Source organism: Zerene cesonia, chromosome 19, assembly GCF_012273895.1.
Source record: "Zerene cesonia ecotype Mississippi chromosome 19, Zerene_cesonia_1.1, whole genome shotgun sequence".
NCBI lineage: Eukaryota > Metazoa > Arthropoda > Insecta > Lepidoptera > Pieridae > Zerene > Zerene cesonia.
Genome location: NC_052120.1, coordinates 9,693,488 through 9,719,293, shown reverse-complemented (window position 1 = coordinate 9,719,293; position 25,806 = coordinate 9,693,488). Strand labels below are relative to the sequence as shown.

Below are 25,806 nucleotides of genomic sequence, written 5' to 3'. Positions count from 1 at the left end.
ATGCGACGTTCGGTTTCGAATCAGTTTGACATTTCAGTATACAATGTTTTTTTTTTTTTTTTAATGGCAATAAGTTAGAACTATTTGTATACAATGTTCAATGAACAGTTACAGTCCAGTGTAAAAAAATTTTGAAATTATAACTTTTAGATTTAAAGAAAATAAATTAGCTTTAAAATTGATGTAATTTTCGTTTGTTATTGTATTATAAAATTTGTGACAAAAATGTGTATAATTTGTAAAACGTAATTTTACGGAATATTATAATTAATATTACGGCTGCCATTAAAGGTGTGTAGGTATAAGAAAAATAAAATATGCAGACGAAGATAGAATTTTTAAGTTTTAACCGACGTTTCCAAAAACGGAGAAGGTTATTCGACTGGATTTTTCATTGGTTTTGTTACTTTCACAGATAACATAATACTATAGGTTACTCGTTAATCGTATCAACGTTTGTTGCTTACCGATCGGCGGGAATTTTTGATAGAAAATTGTCATTTCGTCTTATTTAAAATATTGGAGTGGAACCTCAGGGCCTGCCCTTTTTTGTATATATTGTATTTTATTTTATAAATATGAAATTTACCTAGTAGGACAGTAAACCCATATGATACGATATCTGAAAGGTTCAATCAAATTCAAAGAGATGATACTAATTGGTTTATTTAGAGTAAGTAGATACTTAAATTTTCTTGGAAAAATTATCATCGTAGCATTTAATTATCCCTCAATCGAATTGAGACGTCCTCAATCGAGTAGATAAGGGGAATCAATAATAAAATAAACGAGGAACAATAATATTAATAAGTAGATGTGTTTATTCATAAATTAAGGCAGGGAAGCTCGGGTCTGTGGCATGGAAGCATAATATTATCAGTTTGTGTCAAACATCGTTTCGTGTTGCACGTATGCCTCGTATTTTTCGAATTCGCGCTGATCTTCACGATCGTGCATTGTAAATATATTTACCACAATTACGGCATTGGAAATATTTTTTGATAGTCCCTAGTGTATCTCGGTTTAAGTGCAATGAATTGTGATAATAGTGTCCTCTTCAATCACCATTGTTTGAACAATTGAAAACAATCGTATTGAGTACAAGTGCTTAATTGGAAAAGGTAATCGGAAGAGTTTTAATTCATAAATTATATAATTAATGGTTATACATATACACAAATTTTTTTGAAACGCTTTATGGTCACTTTTCACCGTCCAGATTGACTGTAAGCCATATTCTTGATGTTTATGAAATAAAAAGGTACACAACAAAACAATTAATCTTGGAAGGTATATGAATGCGTGCACATTACGAAAAAAAAAAAAGAAAAAGCAATAATTAATAAAATAGCAATCACTTAATACTACTAATAAGTAATTTTTATTTTGTTTGTTTAGATGTTTGACACTTGTGTGACATGTATTTATGTAGCAATGTAAACGGTTAAAGCCCCGGATAAAGGAATTATTCCGAGTTAGTCTATAAATTAACATAATTTGTTCTAAACCTTTATACATACAACTTAATTTCCATTAAAATCGTCTTTAAAACGACACATTCATCACAAAGAAAACTTTTTCTCATTTAGGTTGAATGCACTTTGGGGCTGATAATAAGTCGAGTCTATTCGAAATCTCGAAATCTATCTATACGAAATTACAAAAACCTATTTTTAAATACGAAAATACTTTAATATATCATACTTTTAAATATGAATATACGAATTATTTTTTATTAATCCTTAAGATTGAGATGACTATTCTAACGATAATTTTTCTGTAACTTAGAAGGTAAATTGACCAATCCAAAATCAAGCCTATAAATTGAATTTGAGAAATTACAACTACAGAGTTTCTTGCCGGCTGACGGCTCTTCTCTGTAGAAACACCGAATCGGTGGTAAATGTTAAAACTATGTTATGACGATTCAAAAGTGTTTTTAAAAGAAGTCAATTTGAATAAATAAATGTTTGAATTAAGGATTTCTGAGTAAATGAGAGATGAAGGATAGGAATTGCTTATAATATGCACTCGTTTATTGTTTTGAAATAAAAAATGTAAATACTAGCTGCACTCCGCGGTTTCACCCGCTTACGTCCGTATCCCGTAGGAATATCGGGATAAAAAGTTGCCTATATGTTATTCCAGTTGTCCAGCTGTCTACGTACCTGATTTCATTGCAATCGGTTCAGTAGTTTTTGCGTGAAAGAGTAACAAATCGCACATTATTAGGAGGATACCTACATATTAGTAGGACTAGTAGGAAGCTCCTAAACAAAGGTCTTATTTACATTAAAATCTACACGACCCAAATGGGCCACAGGCTTTATCTCTATGAATAACATTATTTGACGTCAGAAAGCATTTTCTCTATTTCAATTATTATTAGTTTTATTAGTATTCACTATTTATTTTTTTATATATATTCAGCATTATTCTACGAAATTATTTTTTTTTGTCGCAAATTCTGATGGAGTAGTTTAGAAGCAAAATGTGGCGTGGATAGAAAGCATCTTCACCGTATATTCAGACTACGTAATTTTCGCCAATACTTGCATTGTTTTTATTAGAAATAGAACTATCTAATGTTCCTATGATAAATACTACAATGTTTACAATATTTGCACAGTTGAAGAATATTTTACACAAAGAACTTGTCCAAGCATATTATCTTTCGTAGGTAATCTCGTACGTATTTAATCGCTAAAAGATAACAATTTCTTTGTTTATAAATTCAGTGCAATAGGTTACATATCTTGATAACAAGCGGTTAATATCATTAACATGCTGTTTTTGTTTTCATATCGCACTGATGATTATCAAGCTACGTTTTATATCTTTATCTGATAGATAGCGTAAAGTGTTTCGCTTGTAAAGACTATGAAGTGAAATCTTGAGAACATTCAGTACCGGTTTTGAGGAAATGTTGCTCTAAGCGCCGGATCGTAAAGCGCGCTAAAATACATAAAAGCCAAAGGATAACAATTTGTCACTCAGGTTTAAAGGTTAAAAAGGTAAATATTATTCATAATATAAAAATAATATAACAATGAAATGCTTCGGCTTTTGATCAAAGGGCGATATCAGAACTTTCGATTTAATGTGAGCTACAGCCGGTGCTGATCACATCAGTAAAAAGTAATGAAAACTTGAACATAATACGTAACCGATATCTGAAAATTTTTTGGAGCCTCACGATACTTAGACTAATCGAAAAAAAAACAACCAATACATCGCCATCCTCGCAAAAAAAGTAAACAATACACCATAGATTCATCGTTCTTCCAAATTTAAACAACAAGCAACAGCCGAAGCGTGTTGAAAGTGGGTTGTCTTGTTATTGACCGTGATCTGCAGGCAAACATTGAGGTATGCAGTCTCTGTTCGTACAATACCATGCGTGTAGTCAATGTTGTGTTTACGTTCAAAAGTAGTTATTATGATGCATGGAGCAAAGTGGTCTATTCGATGTTATCAATTTTTTGTTTTTTATCAGTACGTATCGTGAGTAAATTAATAGGTTACAATTTGAGCGATCGGCCTCTTTAACACGATTTTTAGCTTCACCTGTATGTTTGTAGGTAACCTTTAGACTCGATTCTGACCCACATTAAACGGATAGATTTAATTCAAACTTTATAATTATTTTATTGCCCGTCTGAGAGACCGTGGTTCAAACTCTTCGATTGAAACATGCTCATAAGTAATATTTGAATTTCGGATTTGCTATAGTGAGGTAGCACAATATTTTGTACATCAAACAATATTAAAAAAAAGGCTACTACAAACTACCGATCTATCTGTTTTTTTAAATAGTTCAGTGGTTCTTATAAATAATATAAATTATATAACTTTTTTCAGATGCCGCTAAAATTGCTTCAAAATATCTAGTACTATTGTTTGGAACTAATATATAAAATGAGGTCATCGGTTACGAAGATTATTTACAATTAACAGATAAATGTTCATTCAGATGATTGCAATGTATCATGTAGCTACATAATTTAAGTATCTTCGGATAACAGAATAACGATTAAGGCCGACTTTTAATGACACAAATTTTGATTTTCATTATTTGGATATTCGGTTTCTCTTGCAGAGTTTACTTGACATTTTTATATCACCGACTGCAGGGTCACACGCCTCATTAGATGATATATCATTGAGAAAGGATTATTTTTTCTTTAAAATCAATATTATTTCGAAATAACTATAATGCTATCTGCATTTCGACATTAAATCCTGGTCAAGGTTAATCAGTTGATTTTGAATATCTATTGTGATTTGTTATGCAATGAAGATTCTATGTATTAACTATACATGATAGATAATAATATCTTAACATTTTTTGATTCGTCTTTTTTAACGATCAATATAAAAATGGTTGTGATATTATAATAACATTAATGAAACCTTTTGTACCTATTACTTAGGTACTATATTCTGCGTATAATTTAATTCATATTCTGCGATATTTTATTACAATATAATAAACAGAACTATAAGTTTTATAATTCATAAACTATGAAGTAAGTAATGTTTCTGCAAAGACAAAGTTTTTTGTAATTAACGTTATACACGAATAAATCCACAAATGCACGAAAGTTGCTTGCCTTGAACAATGCGATCCTTGTAAAGTAAATTTATGTAATGTTATAATTAGTTTGTTCTAGACCTTTCTGCTTTACTAGGTCAAATTAATTAAGTGTGGATGTCGAGCACGGTTCGGCACTAATTGGGCCTGTTCGCACCGGGGAAGGCAACACCCCCACAGAATATCGGCGTCCTATTGTGTTTCGTTTCGTGAGTGGAGGAGCCGGTGACACGTATCCTTACCATTCCCAGTCTGATAAATAATAAATTATGAATAGAAAACCTCTAGACATAGCAAGAGGAACATTGCATGTTTCAAAAAACCGCAAAATACAAATATTGGTCGATACAAATAGATTATATGTATTTATAAAATGACATTTTTCCCATGAAGCGTGCACTCAAGCTTATTGTACAGAAAACGTTAGGCATTTTAAATTATTCAGCACTGAGTGTAATAAGTTTTATTTCAAAAATATTGTATATTAGGTGTATAGATATTACTCGATATCTAGTTGATTTGCTGATATTGATTGATTTGTTGATTTGGATTTTCAACAAAATTTTAACATAGAAATTCACACAAATTTGATTTATTTTCATATTATTATATTTTCATTATAACTAGGAGACGCGACAGACGTTCTGTCTTCAAGCGAAATGTCGAACGCGTAAAGATTAAAAATAGCCGTTAAATTTTCTTTTTTTGAATAACTTCAATTTTCCAACTGATTTAAGAAAAGAAGAGGTTATCAATTCGACTGTATATTATGTGTGTTACCTTGTAGCCGATTTTGATGATTTTTTTCAATAAAAGCTGGTGACTCCCAAATGGTAAATGAGACCATATTGGTCTAGTAGTGACAATTAGATCCCGGTTTAGTTTTTGTTAAATATTATTACTGTTTCATAAGATGCTTCTACTGCCAATAACAATCAACATAACAATCAAAAAATAATTATTATCGAAATCGTTTCAGCAGTTCACGCGTGATGCGTGATCAAGGTAAAAAGGGATACATTTTTTTATATATATACATTACGTAGATGTAGCAATAATATCTGTAATAAAAACGAAGTGTATACAAAACTTCCGATTTTAGAAAAACATTTTCACTTAGCTTCCAAGTTGACATTTAGAATATATATGTAAATTATAATAAATCGTTTAACTTACGTTGCAAAATATTATGTAAAGGCACAAAGATATTAGCATACTATGTGGGTCAATGGCATATTTCGTAAAGGCTAAAAAATTATGTTTTTATGTATGATATTACTAGAGAAATTACCTCAATTTGTTTTATTTCAAATGTATTTATGCACCACATGACATTCAAATCTTGACCTTGAAACTGTATCATTCAAACTTATAGCGTGTTTTACTTACGTATCCGAAATCTAAGAAATTATATCCTTAAGAAGCTTAATCATAAAATGTAGTTAGTGCTATATAGTAGATTTACTATAAAATAAACAAAATATTCTATTTTCATCAAGTATGATTTAACGTATGTATTGAAAAGGTATGTACATATGTATATTCTTATCACAAACATGAACCAATAATTATTACTATTAATAAGACGCGTGCTTAGTTTCGTGTCGCCAATTGCGTAAAACATGTTTTGTTAAAATATAATCAATTATTTTCAACTGGATTCTTCTTTCATTACACTTCTAATAGCTGCTATTTGTAATATTCTTTCTCCTCAATTGAAATGACTCCTGTAACTCCAGTAGTAAGTAGGCCCTGAGTAACCCTAGTATAATGATATCTCTTTGTGGCGTCGGAACTAACAACAATGACTCAAGATACAAGATGTAAGGCGATGCGTCACCTAATGTCTTGAGTCTACAACAACAAAGCCAGATGTTGTTGAGCGTTAATATCATTTATCCGCTAAATCAGTACTTTTCCATTACAATAAAAATACATGGAGATCTGTGTGTACTTTGAGTCCTAAATCGTAGTTCTATCATAACTTTAGCAGCGGATATGTAAAACTTTTCTTTAGACTAGTTTTCTAATTTTAAATTAATTTTATGTATTATATATTTTCTAGTATGAAGTCTCCCAACATAGTTTGACAATGCAGAAATGCCACTACGCGTACGCTATGTGAGCATATTAATTGATTTACTAAAACAAGGTGAACGGGCTTTTATTATCTAATTGAGACAATTTTAATTCTCAATAATAACCTTAAAGTCCGGCAGCGGCCGTCGAGTACCAGCATCAAAGTTTTTGTATAAATTTAAAATTGTTTTAAGTAATAAAAACCAGCCCGTCGTGTTACATATTTCGAAACACCTTTATCCTGACCCTTACTGAATTGTAAGATAAGTTTGTGTGAATATAAAAATAATTCCCACTTATTAAATTGTTATGACTCAATATTTCACTCGAATTGTAAATAACGAAGAATAAATCACAATATCACTCCTTGAACTGTATTTCGTTATAAGATATATTAATGTCAGTTCACCAACGCGAGGAAATATTAATGCTTATTATTAGGCAAACAAATTTCTAACCAAATATAGTATATATCTATTACTAGCTTCACCCGCGTATGTCCGTATCTCGTAGGAATATTGGGATAAAATGTTGCCTATATGTTATTCCAGTTGTCCAGCTGTCTACGTACCAAATTTCATTGCATTCGATAGTCTTTGCGTGAAAGAGCAACAAACACACAGACACACACACAGACACACACAGACACATCCTTACAAACTTTCGCATTTACAATATTAGTAGAATAGGATATAGGATGTATATTTAATAGTGGTCACGGTTCATTAATATAGATTGATTATTTCATCCGATATTACGAATTGGGTAAAGACACAAATCACTGTCACTATTCAGTATAAATAGTTACCAACTACATACTTTAAGGTAGGTACTAATATGTAACATATGTATTAATAGCATCGCATGATTTTCACAGTCCCTACATATTTTTAGTTATTTTAATTTGTGTTAAAATATCTTAGATAAATAGACATTCCCACATTCACGAACAGTTTCTAAACGAGTGAATATAATTGATTGATATAATTGAGTTTTAAAAATCACTTGTACGTGTTAGATACGAATTTCAAATCTCATTAAGGTGTGATTAATAATAATGTATAATAATTATATGTATACGTAATGTGATGCTTTAGTTCTCATAAATAGTGAAATGAAGTAATATCATTTTCGTCCTCGGTTTAATCAACTAACTCTCACTAGCTCTAGGGATGTCATGTAAATATCGATACAACATTAAAAATAGAACGTGTTTTTTTTTTAATTGTATGCTCTGTGCATAACATACTTGAAGATAAAATATGCCATTTTAATGACGATAACAATATGCCATTATTTAATTGAGCGGTGTGTTTTATTTTTTAAATTACCTAATTTATTTATTGGTACATATACTTTGATTTAACTGTTAGTTTTCTAGAATAGAAATATAGGAAATAAATAAATCGTTATCAACCCATTTAAATGTTACGAGTACATAAAATATTGTTTATAAAATATGACTCATCAATCCGCATGAATGCAAACTATTTAGTGAATTTCAGATAGCCTATTAACATATCGATAAAGGTGTGACTTGTGAATTATTACCAGCTGGTAAAGGTATTTAACTATTACTCATTTTCTGTTCAAAACTATTAAAATTTTATATATTTCGAAATAACTGCTGATTGCGTTTGGTGCCCCTTTATAAATAAGAAAGTTTGTTTTGATGCTAAGTTGTCCGAATAATTCTTGACCAAACGCCTGCATTCAATAATATCATAGATAACATAATAGTAATAAAATGTAAAAGCCACAGTCCGCCTCGCTGTTTAAAATATATGTAAAACTGTTTTTGAGATAAAATTATCAACCAGATAATTTGACAGACATAGGCGATTTAAAATTTTAATTACGGGAACAAATAATTTCTTTTTAGCGCTTTTGTTAGAATCGACTTGCATATTGTAAGTATGAGCTATTGATAACGCGGTGGTTGAACGGACGATCCTATAAATAGTTATCGACGTTTACATTAATATAGACATCACTATTAGTTGCAGCAAGTCGTGATGAAAGTGAACCGGCTTCATTGTGAAACGGTGCATTCTCTTGTCTATGAACATTTCCATAATTTTTACTTGGATAATGAAATTATTTTATAAAGGAAGGAAGACATTATGGTTGGGATCGTAGAGATGATTATCTGTTATTTGTGTTGGATGAGTAAAAAATGTGGATTAATACAAATAAATTTATATTATATAGCTTCAAGTGTTTCTGGTTCTTCTATTTGTATATTGTTATCGTACGATAACGCGAAATGCACGCAAAACGTGCAAGTATCGATTTTTAAGCAGCACAGATAATATTAATAGGTAGTACTACCAGCATAGTATAAATGTGTAATCTATAGCTATAAAACTTATATTGTTATAAGTGTATAATCCTACTAATATCATAAATGCGAAAGTTTGTAAGGACGTGTGTGTGTTTGTTACTCTTTCACGCAAAAACTACTGAACCGATTGCAATGAAATTTGGTTCGTAGATAGCTAGACAACTGGAATAACATATAGGCAACTTTTTATCCTGATATTTCAATGGGATACGGACTTACGCGGGTGAAACCGCGGGGCGCAGCTGGTATAATCTATACGGAGTAGGTGGGTACCTATCTTAAATACGAAGGCCTTTTCCGAATAAATACGTGTTTTGAAAATGTTTTATCACAATGTAGGTAAAGGCACGCCATTCTACGGTATGTACATAAAATATCTTGCGCATTAAGTCGACAGGAATCCATAAAAATATGACTAGAAATAACCGGTAAAATTTATGAGGTCTTTATTGAAATATTTTACTTTCATACATTCCAATGTTTTATTGAATAACCTATCGAATTTTTAAGATAGGAAACTTTTTGATTTGTATTTAATATAAAGTAACACTAGGTTGCTATTGGAATATAGAATTTATTGGGTACACTATATTAGATTGTTCTTGTAGACTTGTTTAAAACGAATTCATAAAACTTATAAGTGAAATATTTCTATCTATATAAGTTGCATTGAGTAGACTATATACTCTTAACTTTTAAAACATTCATAATATACCTATTTACTTATGTATGAACAATAATAACGAGTCACTTCGCATCTCGCAACTTAAGAGACAGCGAGTTGAAGGCATAATATTTCCTGTTAAATACAGGAAAATATTGCGTACGTTGTTAGGATAATTGACAAAATCGAGTTATAAAGTAAATAAATAAATTAAACGTACTTTTAAATTAGTAGATAAGTTTCTGTTATGGAATAAACTCATAATTATTGTCACATTATTAATGGGTTTAAAAATTATTTCGTGAAGTTATGGAAAGTTCACAAATGCTGTATTTGCTAGCAAACCTTGAAAGTTGAAACCGCGAGGCGCGGCCATGCCATATTTGTATTTTTGTAAAAGTTATTTAAATTATTTTATTAATTTTTTCTTCTTTGTTAATTACTTAAAATTGCAATGCATAACTATGCTGCTGACTAATTGACAATTGTTATCCAACAGCCACTATCCTGTAACTGTAAGCGGCTCAGTAGAGTCACGATTTACCCCATGTCCCATTCCACGAGGGCCTTTGGTATGTGGAAATGCATTCTCTTCTTAAATAAGATGTTTCACTTAAATGGTTTGATACGATGATAAATAATACTAGTAGTTAATTAATGTTATTATTCATTTCGTATGAAACGAATAATCGGTTTAATTAGGACAAGATGCAAATTTAAAATGTTGTTTGGAATTAGTCATATATACATGTTTATTTTCCCATGATACAGGATAGCCGAGTGTGCGAGTGGGTAACGAATGATCTTGATTGGCTACACATTAATGTGTTTTTGAAATAAATATATTTTTAATTTTTCATAAGACTAAAAAAAACCTGATACTATTTTCATATCTAAATTGGGGGCGGGAGTCGGTTACGCTTCGGCAGGAATAGGGCCAACTCGTACCGGGGAGCAAAACCTTTAAAAGCAGCCATCACATTTGCAGTTGCCATATCTCTTCACATATTCATGGGCTCACTTACCGAACCACCAGCGCAGTTGCCCGCTATAAAAAAATGAAGGCTGACGCATAAAATAGTCGTGGCTTACACGAATCAATTACATCATAAATTGATCACGATACTGGAATTATAAAATATCAATGTCATAGCGATCGTTACTGTACAATTAATTTGTTTTAATTAGTTAATGTATTTGGGCCACGCTTAGAATTGTAGTTTTCTTTTTTATTGTTTGCTTACGTGTGTAGCTACTTATTGTAAAATAAATAATAAAATAAAATCATTTATTGAACAAATTATATGCACAAGAAGGATGTATTTTAAAGCATCTATCTGTGGTCAACAGAAATAGATTCGGCATAGTTTAACACTTCAATCCTCGATAATGAGACGAAATTTTAAATATCATATCTCTCTCTTTCATTTTTTAACATGGACCAAAATCAGAAATAGGTGACGAAAGGAAAAAGGCCATCCTCCTCCATTTGCCAAGACATGACTTACTCCATTGAGTGAGTCCTAGCGTGTGGAATATGTACATATGGGTGAAATTTATTATATTCTTATATATAAAATTCTCGTGTCACAATGTTAGTCTCTATACTCCTCCGAAACGGCTTGACCGATTCCTCTGAAATTTGGTAAGCATATTGGGTAGGTCTGAGAATCGGCTAACATCTATTTTTCATACCACTAAACGATAAGAGTAAGGCAGAACAGCGTTTGCCGGGTGCAGCTAGTCACCTAATAAAAATCTCCAAATATACTGTAATAACCTTCATACTTCGATTTATATCAAATCTTACGCTGTCATTTCGAATTAACACCATTAGGAATTCTAACATGAATTCGAAATACTTCCGTAATGTATCCAGATCGGACCGAGTCGGGTCACGTCGCGGCCGACGGAAGCGCGCTCAATGCCAATGATCTGCGCACGCGCTGAATCGTGATCCGTGCGTCACTTTCGTTGCATCGCTGCTAGAGTTTGGTGATGTAGGTGCACTAGTTTTGTTCGGAATCAGAAATTTCTGCTTTAGTTAGGGGGTGGGATAGGTTAGCATAGTTTTTCTTAAACTGTATAGAAATCCTTTTGGTCGTTTGCCTAGCGTGCCTAGCGTTTGTAAACGGCGAAATTATACAATTTGCCTGCGACACATATACGGACATTATTGTTTAAAAAATATCGTATTTTTATAACTAAGTAGCAGACCCTCGAATCTATAACTGCAAGAAAAAAATCTTTTTGAACGCTCTCGTAGGTGCTCATGTTATCTAGGTACTATATTATATAGTTATATAATTTAGCAAATAAAAAACAATGTGTTCTAACCAACAATACAGTACAGTACAGTGTGAACGTGCTCGTTTCTGTTTGGTGTACTATATCAAGCTATGAGCTACATAGTAATATTACATTATAGCGTAGCCTGAAAGCCGCTTTAGCAAATCCAATAATAACTTTGTAGGTAATTACAGTAGCAGCTCATAAATGTAATGAGTTGCCATCTGTCACGTTGCTGACCTGCTTTACAAAGATGATAAGTTAGTTTTAGCTCTTACATTATTGCGTACACAAGTTATTTTATGGGCTTCTTAACCGGATTGCCTGGAAGAAAACACTTCATTTAGGAGAAACTTGCCCTTTTTCAAGTGTACTTATATATGTATGTTTGTAACTATATGTGCAAAAAGTTAAATTCCGGAATTAATAGGACACAAATAACTTGTAGGCGAGGCCAGACTGTGTCACTTAAGACTATTCTAGCAGAGAAAAGCGTGAAAAATCTTTTTTCAATTAAAATATTATTATTGTAAAATATGAATTCCAATTAAGACAATATCCACCTTATCCGCATCTGTATGCGTACTCTGTTCCAAAATCTTGCGAAAACTGATAAAAAGTTCATGAGAAAAAGTTAAATAGACAATTTATACATTTTTAACGATGGAAGACAGAAATACGTAAAGCGGACGAACCGTGAAATATATAATACACTGAATATATAATAGTATTTCACGTTATTTAATGAACTTGAGTAATTAATATAAACACAAGTAAAAACATATGACATTAGAAATAACGATTAAAATAAATGGGAATTATACACGTTCAGAATCAATTATAAATTATTTGCAGCAGAGAAATCGCTACAATAATAGCATTCGTAATAATATGAGTTTATAGATAATTCAGTATGCGTTAAACATAAGCGAATTGTGTAAATAACTAGCTTTTACCCGTGGCTTCGCACGCGTTAAATTTGCAGTAGTTTAACGGATGAATTATTCCCTATCAAAAAACCTATCAAATCTGTTGCGTAACATTTAAGTTCTAAGTATACAGACACAGAGACGGCGGCGTAGTAGGATGACTTTTCGTTGTGTTTTCATGTGTTCCCTGAAGTGATATAGTATAAAATAAATCTTCGTTTATTTCGTATGACAATAAAAGTTAATTGAATTCAAGAAATGAGATAGCATTTTAACAATAACTCGCTTTTCAGGTATGAGACTTGACATTTCTTAGAAATATTTATAATTATTATGATTTATTGTTTTAATGGAAATTGTTTAATATATCTTTAGTATCCACAGAGCATCCGGCAAGACTGGTGGTCACAGATAATTTTCTTTATAGTTTTATACATTAATTTTTGAATGAGAACATTCAGAAGTGTTTATTTTTAGATAGTATAATAGAGATAGTTGTTATAAACATGATTAAGATAAATTGATAGATTTGAGCAACAACTAAGTTGTCAGCGAGAAGGTATTATGTTATCTGTGGTGAAGGTAAGGATTCAATTATATGCTAAATGTATATAATATAATTTATTTTAAATATAGATATAGCTGCCCAATGTTTATATTATAATGAATAAAGATTTGAATTTAAATTATAAACGATTTTGGATATAAATCCGAAGCTCTCAACGTGGAATTTTGTAAAAATATCCTAAAAATTATTAACAAGAAAATTCACCTCACCTTTTATTATTATGTAAGAAGAGTACCAATATTATTTAAAAGACAATTTATGCGAAATTATTTATCTATAAATTATAAGATATTGCGAAATTGCATATTCTCGAAAATATACATATATTTTTTTTATTAAAAGATTAATTAAATATAAAAAAAATACCTGTCTTTTTTATTTTTACCAAAAACGACCATATGATATATTAGTGGTGCTATTAAAATAAATAAAACTTTTTTGTATAGACTGGAGATAGTTTGTAGGTTAGGGAGTAATATAGGCTATTTTTTACTGCAATCAAATATCTCATTCCCATAAGAAGATCCGTTACGAAGAGCATTTGAATTTTAAATCACTCCGAAATTAAAAAAAAAATGCATGAAATTTTTTATTATATTTGACCACGAGAATTTAGCCGCAAGCAACAGCTAGTATATAAGACACGGGAATTCACTGCGTCTATTTAATGTAATATTTATATATATTGTATAATTGTAAAATTGAGAGATTTTACATGAGTGGAAACAATCAGTATCTTATACCTTTAAACGAGCAATTCTTGTATATATATATATATATATAATTGGAATCTCGGAATCGGCTCCAACGATTTTCATGAAATTTAGTATACAGGGGGTTTCGGGGGCGATAAATCGATCTAGCTAGAAATTTTTTTTAGAAAATGTTATATTCGTATTTTATTCGTGTTTTTTTTTCCTGACATCTATTGGTGAATAATAATACTATTTTGCTTCGTAGATAGCTGGACAACTGAAATAATGTCATATTCGTGTTTTATTCGTGTTTTTTTTCCTGACATCTATTGGTGAATAATAATACTATTTTGCTTCGTAGATAGCTGGACAACTGAAATAAAACATAGGCACTTTTTATACCGATATTCCTACGGGATACGGTTACACAGCACGCTTACGCGGTTTCAACCGCGGGTCACAGCTAGTAATAATTTATTGAATAAACTGCGTTTTTGATCGCAAAACATGTGACGTTGTTAAATTATTTTATGATTCTAATTTTAAATTTCAGATGTATATCATAGCTTTGTTGGCGTGTGTGTGTGCGTGCAACGCGTTGCGTGTGGGCGTTGGCATCGCTGACGTCACAGGACCGCCGGCAGAAATTAATTTCGTAAGTAAAATAGGTTAAAAGGTTTATAATTAATGTTATTTATCATTTTTTTAATTTATATATTTCCATGATGTTGAAAATTTAAGTAAAGTTCGAATAAGATAACTTCCTACGCGTGTATAATTCGTCAGAGTTTTCTAATTGACAATACAATAGAATTTGAACTTTACCCTTCACGTAATTAGGTGTCAATTTCGATGAAATTTTTACACAATTACACCGCTCGGACATTATTGACGACCTTTAAATGGCGACAAAAGGCGACGTGAGTTTTTGGTATTCTTACAGTTGTGTCACAAGGCATAAATATAAATTACTATTTAGCAATATTCAATTTAAATACAAGATCATCTTTAGTAAATTTATTCATACATAAGTCACAAACTTTTCAGTTTAATAAACTTAAGAGCATTTTTATGAATCAAGACTCATAGTAATGTGTACTTATATATATCAAAAACAATATCTTGTCATGTAACTAATTTCAGTAAAGAAGCACATGATTTGTTAAGCGCACACTGATTCAATCTATACTAATATTATAAAGCTGAAGACTTTGTTTGTTTGAACGCATTGATCTCTGGAACTACTGGTCGGATTTGAAAAATTCTTTCAGTGTTAGATAGTCCATTTATTGAGGAAGGCTATATGCTATATATGTAACATGGACGAAGCCGGGGCGGACAGCTAGTCTTATTTAATCTGATAGAATCCTGATGAAAAAGTGAATGAAATGTATAAGCATAGTACAAATTGGACTATAGCTTAAGTCGCTAATCAAGTTTCCACTGTACTATGGTTTAAGAAAAAGATTCATAAACCTTGTAAAGGTTACAAAAAATTAGTTTTGCTATAGTATGGCAATGCTACGAGCAATAATCTCTCAACTAACTCTCATTGAAGGAATAAACTTTCCGATTCATATTCTAGTAGGATACTGGTACACTGAACGTCCTTGGTCACCACATTATAGCGTGTGATTAACATGAGCAGAAGTTTGCTTCTTATTTGAGTGCAAATATGCGTTAATTACATTCACACACATACTCAAGGTTCGTTGCGCGCGTCCATACTAATCCTACTAATGTTATAAATGCGAAAGTTTATATGGATGCGTGTGTGTTTGTTGCTCTTTCACGCAAAAACTACTGAACCGATTGCAATGAAATTTGGTACGTAGACAGCTGGACAACTGGACAACTGGAATAACATATAAGGCAAATTTTTATCCCGATATTCCTACGGGATACGGACTTACGCGGGTGAAACACGGAGCGCAGCTAGTGAGTTACATATGAGAAATTTTGAAAGAATATAAAAAATTTGATCACGGGATTCGAACCCGCGTTTTTTTGCCAATCCGACACAACGCCTAGCCGCTCGGTCACCTGTGATCCCGCCACAGTAATCGAATTTCTTCTATTCTTTCGGTTTTATGTGCCCCCCACGCCATCTGTTGTCAGTGTTAAGTCAACTAAGGGACGATTCACATGACAGCTCGAGCAGTTAACGATGGACTAACATAGATTGACAGCGCTTACAGTCATAGTCATTAGCTTGAAGCTTGATCATACGATCGCTCGAAGCAATAGCAACTGCTGCAGTTGTAGTCAGAAGCACAGATTTCTAATTATATTTTATGTTGAGACTGTCGCATCTTGAATGGACTACTTCAGGCAGTCCATGTGAGTCGGCCTTAGGTTGGTTTTATGTTGAAACTAGCTGCTCCCCGCGGTTTCACCCGCGTAAGTCCGTATCCCGTAGGAATATAGGGATAAAAAGTTGCTTATATGTTATTCAAGTTGTCCAGCTGTCTACGTACCAAATTTCATTGCAATCGGTTCAGTAGTTTTTGCGTGAAAGAGCAACAAACACACACACACATCCTTACAAACTTTCGCATTTATAATATTATAATATGTAATATATACTAGTAGGATGCGAAAGTTTGTAAGGATGTGTGTGTGTGTTTGTTGCAAAATTTCTCATATATTACGATTAGTTAAATTAATTACGTTTACAGATGGGCTATGCGAACTTTGAGCAAGTGGGCCACGGCATACATCTGCGTCAGTTCGCGCGCGCCTTCGTGTTTGAAGACGAAGCGAGCGGACATCGCTTCGTGTTCGTATCTGTAGATGCTGCTATGATGGGACACGGTTGTAGGAATGAGGTATGTATTCTTTTTATTTGTTAGCAACTGACCCAACAGACCTTGTTATACCTTCGTGCGAAATGTCAAAGGTGTGTCTAAGTCTAATGGAATGGCCGTTAAATTTCCCTTATTTTTTAATTTTTTCTTTCATAAGATCCTTCTGGTGACAAAAATAAACACAAGAATAAAAATTAATGTAACAGAGATAACATTAAAATATAATATGTAATATGTAATGAAAAAATATCGTTAAGTTGGGTTTGAACCTTTGTCTTTCACTTTTGAATTAATTCAGCATCATCATTATCATCAGCCTTTACATTATGTTCCCACTGCTGGGACACAGGCCTCTTATGAGGGTTCAGGCCATAATCCACCACGCTGGCCAAGTGCGGGTTGATAGATGTCACATTTTGTCGAACTTTTGATTCTCGCACATGCCGGTTTCCTCACGATGTTTTCCTTCACCGTTTTAAGCAGTGGTGATGTTATCTACATGCGCATATAAATTGGAAAATCAATTTATTTCCTGCTCGCTCGCCCGGTCTCGAACCCCGACTTATCGATTTTGAAGCCCGAGTTTCTCGCCACTGGGCCACCACTGCTTTTTTTTTTGAATTAATTATACATGGTTAATATACATATATACAGACAGATAAAAAGAAATTGTAAAGATTTAGATTTTTCTACATATTCTCATATTATTATGAGAATATTTCAATGCTATATCTAAAAATTAATTTTAGTTTGAAACTTGTTTTGAATGTACCTAATTTAATCGACCTTTTTTGATTTCCAGGTGATAAAACGCTTGCAAAAGCGTTATGGTGACATGTATTCAGAACAGAATGTTATCATTAGCGGGACACACACACATTCCACCCCTGGAGGGTTTCTGTTGGACTTCCTCTTTGACCTGCCCATCCTGGGATTCGTGAAGGAGACCTATGTTGCTTATATTACTGGAATTTTGAAGGTATGGTAACAGTTGCGTTTAGTTATCGTATAGGCGCTTATTGATTATAGAGAAAAAGATTATTATGAGTTATGCAGGTCGTAATAGAGATGACTTTAAACTTTTATAAATATACGATCTTGAATTAAAAGTAAAGGAATCATAAGTTTGAAGCTTGGTAATAATGTGAACTACAGGTTAAAGTTAATATTAAGTTTTTAAATACTCTTATATGAGTTTATTAACCAATAATTCAAAGTTGAATTTTCGTTAGCTCATAGAGCTTTAATCCTCTAATATGAAATGAAATAATGACATTAAATTACGTAGGCACTTTAATATAATATTCGATTCATCACACTTGAATGTAAGAAATTTATCATATTACAGAGTATAATAATAGCCCACAACAAGCTCACACCAGCTCGGATGGAGTATGGAGAAGCGGAATTACTCGGTGCCAACATAAACAGATCTCCCACATCCTATCTACGAAACCCCCCTGAAGAACGTGCTAAGTATGTATTTCCAACCGACTTCAAAAAAGGAAGAGTTTATCCAGTCTTTTTTTTCTCATTGTTATTTTATTTGAAAGTTGGTGTTTGCCATGTGGTCCCATTTAAATTTGGTTTAGTTTTCACAATTTGAAGGCGGTTTAGTTTTAAGTTAAAAATAACTATCTTTAAGTATACTTTTGTCTATGATTTTATCTTTTCCTTCACTTCTGCTAAATTGTGCAAAAAATTCCTCTTTAAGAAATGCCCTATCATTTAGTCTGTCCTATTTGTTATTATTGACCACCTCCTTGGTACAGTGGTTAACGCGTGAGCGTAGAACCGAGGGGTCCTGGGTTCGATTCCCGGTGGGGACGCACAAAAAAAAAAATGTCTCGGTCTGGCAGGACACAGAAGGCTGATCACCTACTTGCCCGTAAGGAAAATCGATCAGTGAAACAGATGTATATCATCTGCCCCATACCCCAGTAGGGGACACGGAACTTCACTTTTTTTATTTGTTATCAATTTAAATAAAAAAATATATATTATATTTATATTTCTCTTAGGTACGAATACGACGTGGACAAAACCTTGGCCCAGGTGCGTTTCATCACACCGGACAACCAGATCCTGGGCGTCATCAACTGGTTCGCGGTGCACCCCACCAGCATGAACAACACCAATAGGCTAATCTCGTCGGATAATGTTGGCTACGCGTCCATACTGATGGAGAAGGCGCTGAACGGAAACGAAACTCTACCTGGAAAGGTATGTATAAGGTTGTAATCTTCTAATAATATACAAAGTTTTTAACATGAAGTGGTGGGAATAATAGCTATATGGAGGGGGAATGATAACAGGCATTATCTGGGTGCAGACCCAGTCCCTTCACGAAAGCGGCTCAATGGACAGTAGGGAAATCCCTATTACTTCCGACTAAATAGTCGTAAGGAAACTGACTTAGTCCACGGCTTCTACCCCGGGGGCTGTAGGTATCTAAAAATGCATTATCTGGGCATTAAGAAACACAACTCATTAAGGAATACAATGAGTTTAGTTGGCAATCTACTTTTGCAGTACATAACGCAGAACCAGGTAAAAGTAATCACTGCAAAAATATAAAATGCATTTTCTGGGTACTTTGATCGAAACACAGTGTTTTGCATGAAATTTTAATTAACACGGTTGCATCGGAAGTAGTCGATAGTTTCTGAAACAAAAATTGCTATCAGATTAACCTGTCCCCAATCCAGTCACGGGGCCATTCTAAGCGATGATAGAATAATATATTTAGTTAAGAGCTTACTCCTTTCTTAAAGGCTGGCAACGCACACACCATACCCCTGGTATTGTGGGTGTAACTGGGCAACGTGGAGCACTTAACATCAGGTGCCCGTCTGCTCGCATGCCTGCCCTTTCACATTAAAAAAAAAAAAGTTTAGTCTCTAACTTTGTCTGAATCATTCTGTTCGATTGTTTTCGACCATGTCCTTTTTTTAAACCAATTCTCACCTTCCAGGGCCGCATAGTGTGCGCATTCGCGTCTACAAATCTCGGCGATGTGTCCCCCAATACCAGGGGTCCCCGGTGCGAGTTCTCCGGTGACGTGTGCGATCAGGAGTCACTATTGTGCAAGGGGGCCAAGGAACGGTGCTTTGCGTCTGGCCCCGGGAGAGATATGTTCGAGAGCACCAAGATTATAGCCACCAAGATGTTCCAGACTGCTATGGTAAGCTGTTTATTGTTTTACTGGGAATTAGGGAGGTAAGATATAAAATTGAAGATATAAAACTGTAGCCTCATCTTTTTTAAGTCGATTAAAAATAGATAATACTAAACCCTGTTTTCTCAGAAAGTTCTAAAACAGCCCGGAATCGACCTCACTGGGCCCGTCGGCTTCGTCCATCAGTTTGTGGATATGCCCAAGGAAGAGGTGGCCCCGTACGATCCTGTTACTCAAACATTTGATACAGTGAGTATAATTTTATTCTATAAATAAGAGACTTGGAAACTGTTTTGCATTAATATTTTTTCCTTATAACGTATTTGTGCACCAAACTAATATTTATATATAATTTAATATAATTTGACCTTACGCCTCCAAATGACATGGGCGGTGGTAGCGCTTACCATCAGGCGACCCACCGGCTCCATTGCCGACAATGACATAAAATAAATTAACTGCATTTAATTGCAATTATTTATTATTTTAATTGCAATGACTTATTTCAATGAAACTGAATGTTACTTAAACTTGTCCAATCATATTGTAGCACAACCAAACAGTGCAGGATTGACGTTAGTTTCTTTACATATAAGCGCCAAAGTGTCAGTATACCACAGATACCATAGACCCTGCATCCGATTTCTCGTTTTTTGCTTAATAAGGTTTTCGTTTGTGGCAGAGCGCCAACGTGTCGGGCTGCGTGCCAGCGATGGGCTACAGCTTCGCGGCGGGCACGACGGACGGGCCGGGCGCGTTCGACTTCCGGCAGGGCACCACCTCGCCCAACGCGCTGTGGAACGCCGTGCGGGACTTCCTGGCGCAGCCCACGCCGGGGGACGTCGCTTGTCACGCGCCCAAGCCGATCCTGCTGGCTACGGGCCGGGTGAGTTCCTGTCCCACTTTCTTGGCCCGCTCCCGTTATCATCTAGAGTACCGGTCTGGCTACGGGCAAGGTCCTGCTTTGCCCGTGTTCCATATAATGTCTATAGCATTTAGTGATCATGTGCATAGACAACAGTAAAATAATTTCTGTTATTATTCAATTTTTTTTTTGTGTTAGTGTATAGTTCTGCATTTTTTTGTACACGATTTCACCAATGTATAAAATGTCACATATAATATTGAATACAATAGGAAATAATATCTACCAAATATAACTATAAATAATACATTATTTCCTCCATATTTAATACAGCCTTTCTGCATGCGGCATCACCCACGTAGTCAAAGAAAAACTCCCATAATTTCGGTTCCCGTTATATTTTCGGTATAAAAACTACCCTATCCTTTCTAGGATCTTTAACTTTTCTCCCAAATCGGTTCTGTGGTTTAGGCCTGAAAATAAGACAGACAGACAGTTTTGCACATCGTTCGTGCCAATATAATATTTTATTTTAGATTATTTATTTCAGATGAAGTTCCCATACGAATGGCAGCCGCACATAGTGTCGTGTTCAGTGGCTCGCATCGGAGGCCTGTTCCTCGCAGCTGTTCCCGGAGAGTTCACGACCATGTCCGGGAGACGCTTGCGCCATGTCGTTGGAAACGCTTCCGGGGCCAAGAAGGTCGTTCTTGCCGGACTGTCCAATATATATTCTGATTATATCGCCACGCCGGAAGAGTATCAGGTAAAATTATTAATATTCACAAAAAGATGATATTTTGCGTAGTTTTTGAAATTATTTCTAGTCGGTATATTTTGCCAATGGTGCAAATTTATAATCAATTTTACATTTAATTATAGAATAGATAGGTGTTAAGAATGATTGTCTATTTTAGATGAAGCTAAACATTAATGAATGTCGACTACTGAGTATTCATACAGCAAACTGCAGAGTTGAATGTAGAATTAACGCAAAAACGACGTTTACTATAAATAATTACCCTTAGGTACTTTGAAACTTGCTTTGAATAAGACATAGATTAGGAAATGAACCTTATGATTACAATATCAAGGTTTTTATTCGAACTTCTTATAACCAGGCGCAGCGCTATGAGGCCGCTTCTACAATCTTCGGGCCGCACACCTTGGACATCTATCTGAATAAATATGTCGAGTTGACAAATGCACTCGTTAAAGTAAGTTCTTGTCTAGTAGTATACATAAACAAGCCTTTGCGACAATACAATAATATCATGAGTTTATTTTATTATCCTCGTTAGGATTGCCAGGATTTATTTCTTTTTTACGTATACTCTGTGTAAGACCAAGTGAGACAAATTAGTTGATTCTATCATAAAAATAATACTTTTTTTTTACTTGCTATCCGCATGACTTTGTTCGCGTAGAAAAGGAAAAGATAGACAGTCTCGGGGGTTTTCCCTACAAAATTCTCGTTCTTGACGATTTCCGAGATACATCCTGAAATATACATATTATTCCGAAATACATATACTATGTACTTTTTTTGGGTCACGAAACTATTTCTACACAAAATGTCATCCTCATGGGACAGGTGAGACAGAAAATTGAACCTGTCTGTCTCTTAATATGAAGAGACATACAGAGTTAGTTTACAGAATGGACTGATTTAATTTACACTTATTGAGGATCGGGATAAGATTTATTTATTTATTTATTGAAGTGAAAAACGACAGGTAAGAGACAAAAATACAAAAATGTGTAGAATGAAGCCGGCAAAGAATGAGACAGAAATATACATACTGTTTTATTCATTCTTTTGTCGATTTACTGAAGTTTCACTTCTATCATGTGTGAATCGCACACACACCTTTTTTTTTATTTATTTATTTCAGTGAGACCTATTAAATTATATTAAAGTGTGTGTATTTTTTTTAATCTATATGAATATTTGGACCGCGCAGGGTGAGAGGGTGGACAGCGGGCCGCAGCCGCCGGACTTCAGCAACCAGCTGATCACGCTGGTGCCGCCCGTGCTGTGGGACGCGGCGCCGTGGCGGCGCGAGTTCGGCGACTGCGTGCGCCAGCCGCTGCCCGCCTACAGCTGGGGGGACGTCGCCTCCGCTACCTTTGTAACTATCCCCTGCCCTTCGCGTGCCGCTGTGCATTCCCACTGCTGGGACATCATTTATCATCAGCCCGTATATGTTCCCACTGCTGGAACATAGGCTATCAGGATTCGAACCACAATCCACCACGATGGGCAAATGAGGATAAGGGGCCTCTTATGAGAGTTCGGGATGTAACACCACGTTGGTCAAACGATGTCAGTTAAAATGCAAGAAATCATCAATTCAATCATCAGAATCACAAGATAACTAATAATATCCTAAAACCAAACTTTTTAAAGATGTTTGTTGATCCCAAAAATTAATACTAAACGATTCGATTAAAATTAATTACCTTGCCTTGGACAGGAATGGCAAGTTAATCGAGCAACATCACGAGCTAGAGCTAGTAACAAAACACTATTTCCAGGTATCCGGGCACCCTCGTAACAGTATCCGTCACGGCCGCTGGTACGCCAGCGTGGAGCGGCTGCAGTCGGAGGAAGATGACGCTTGGGTCGTCATAGCAACGGACGCTGATTGGGAGACCAAGTGAGATTCGATAATTTTCTAGAATGATCTGGAACATTCTAATATTTAATTTACAATTCTGGAATGTTCTAGAACATTCTAAAAGTAACCGAGAAATTACATGGATGGAAGGGTAGATATAAAGAAAAAATGTTTTTGTATTGAAAGATAAGAAGTTTATTTTAGACAAAATATATGTAAATATTAGTTATACACAGGAAAAATTGAGACCCGCGCAAAAAGAAAATAGAATGTAGTCATAGAATGATCAAATAATGTAGAATCATTTGGTGAGATAAATATGTGTATGTACAGTATTTTTGTAGATAAATGATCTTTATTGTAATCAAATAACAGATAGTTTCATATAATCACAAATATTATTTATAAATTTCAGATTCACATGGATACGTAACTCTAAAGTTCTAGGCACCAGCGAAGCCCTAATAGAATGGGAAATCCCCGAAGGCACCCCCCCTGGGACCTACCGTATACATCATTATGGCAACTATAAATATATTCTTGGGGGTATCTACCCGTACCATGGATTCTCAAACTCCTTTGAAGTTACATAATAAATAAAATGTTCTTAAATCAAATTTTGCAATGATAACCCAGTGTGGTGAAACTTTATTGTAATTAAGTCTGTAACAGAGATGGCAATACGGTGTGAGTGAGTTAGCATGCTTTGGTTGATTCGTTTGTCTTAGTATGTAGGTTTCGGAGGTGTTTTACGGTTGGTGGTTTCAGGGCCGTGGCAATATTATGTATTAAATAGAAATTGTTGAAAAGGATCCATGGTTATTTAAACCATAAAAAGTCCATTAAACATACAAAAATGGCAATTTAAATGGGCATAATTTTATTATTTACAAATAATTTGTGAAGGGATTTAACCAAAAATAAGAAAAATCAAACATTAAATATAAAGATTTATTGCCATAAAAAGTACTACTTTATTTAATAATTTATTGCATTGAGGTTATTCGGCTATGAAGTTAGTCACTAATTATATAAGTAGACTTATTTCCTTTACGTATTTTTTAAATACAAGTTTTCGCCAGTGTTGAATAAAATAGATTTAATTGTATCTTATTCTTAAGTCCTTGGCTTGATGGTAATTGTTTATTCCTTTTTATTAGATCACACGTATATTCGTATGTATATTTATTAGGTACTATGTGATATTGTATGAAATATATAATACGTAGGTTTCCGTTATAAATTAACTGTTGCATAGTATTTTTAATATTAATTACAATATTTTTTTTACTTTTTGATCTACATTGTATATTTCTAGATAGCTTTAATGTCTAACATTGGCCAAAGAAAAATAAAAATTGGCTTATAATACGTAATATAAAATTGTTTTAAATTCGTTTAATCGACCTTTCATTTTGTTATCCAGTGATATTGTTTTAGTCCCATTCATTATACATTTTAAGAAACCAATTTTTAATTGTAACTCCACACTAAATTTTACCATTGAATTTTATGCAAAATTATAGGGGAAGTTATAAGACATTTTAGTATAGTCTATGCAAATAATTAAATACAGAATTGGTTATTGTAAAGGGGCGTATAAAGAAACGAGACAGGAAATATGAAGTGCTTTTGAACAAGCGAGAAAATTGCAATGCCATAAATATTGTCGTTATTCGTAGTGTAATGTTTTACACAATATTTGAAATGTGATCGCACTATTCCTAGTTAAAAATAAGAGAGCTTATGAACACTTATTATATTTTTAATTGTTAATATAATTATACACAGACGTAATTCCTTGCCGTGTTACTTTAGTATGAATAAATTATTTACGATTATTAAGATTGTGTTTCTTTTTATAATTTCTTATAGCTCATTGAGATATACAATATATTTTTTGAAAACAAATATATATTATGGCATGATAAATCTATTTAGTATACACTAAAGTATTCGTTTCGTCGCTTCGCATTAAAAATATTCAAAATTTGATAAATGTGCAGAAAAAAAATTATCAAACCTCTTTTGTTTTAATTTAACTCTTTTCTCTTACTACATAAATGAGGTCGTGTAACACACATATTATTAATATTTGCTGACCGATTAGAATTGCGTCAGGAGCTACTACTAATAACTTATCTTTTCTACAATACTAATTATTTTTTAACAA

The 25,806-nt window shown here is 33.6% G+C and overlaps 1 protein-coding gene across 1 annotated transcript; it reads left to right on the top strand.

The window, feature by feature from the left end:
• Positions 1 to 873: 873 nt before the first annotated feature.
• On the top strand, positions 874 to 25,478 carry LOC119834686 (neutral ceramidase-like). The gene is made up of 14 exons (XM_038359134.1): positions 874 to 1,121; positions 14,716 to 14,817; positions 16,841 to 16,990; positions 17,772 to 17,948; positions 18,318 to 18,445; positions 18,991 to 19,192; positions 19,944 to 20,153; positions 20,277 to 20,396; positions 20,830 to 21,033; positions 21,563 to 21,778; positions 22,134 to 22,229; positions 22,977 to 23,144; positions 23,551 to 23,672; positions 24,049 to 25,478. The coding sequence occupies exons 2-14, from the start codon at positions 14,716 to 14,718 to the stop codon at positions 24,224 to 24,226; spliced, it is 2,073 nt and encodes a 690-aa protein (XP_038215062.1). The 5' UTR covers positions 874 to 1,121; the 3' UTR covers positions 24,227 to 25,478.
• Positions 25,479 to 25,806: the final 328 nt, after the last annotated feature.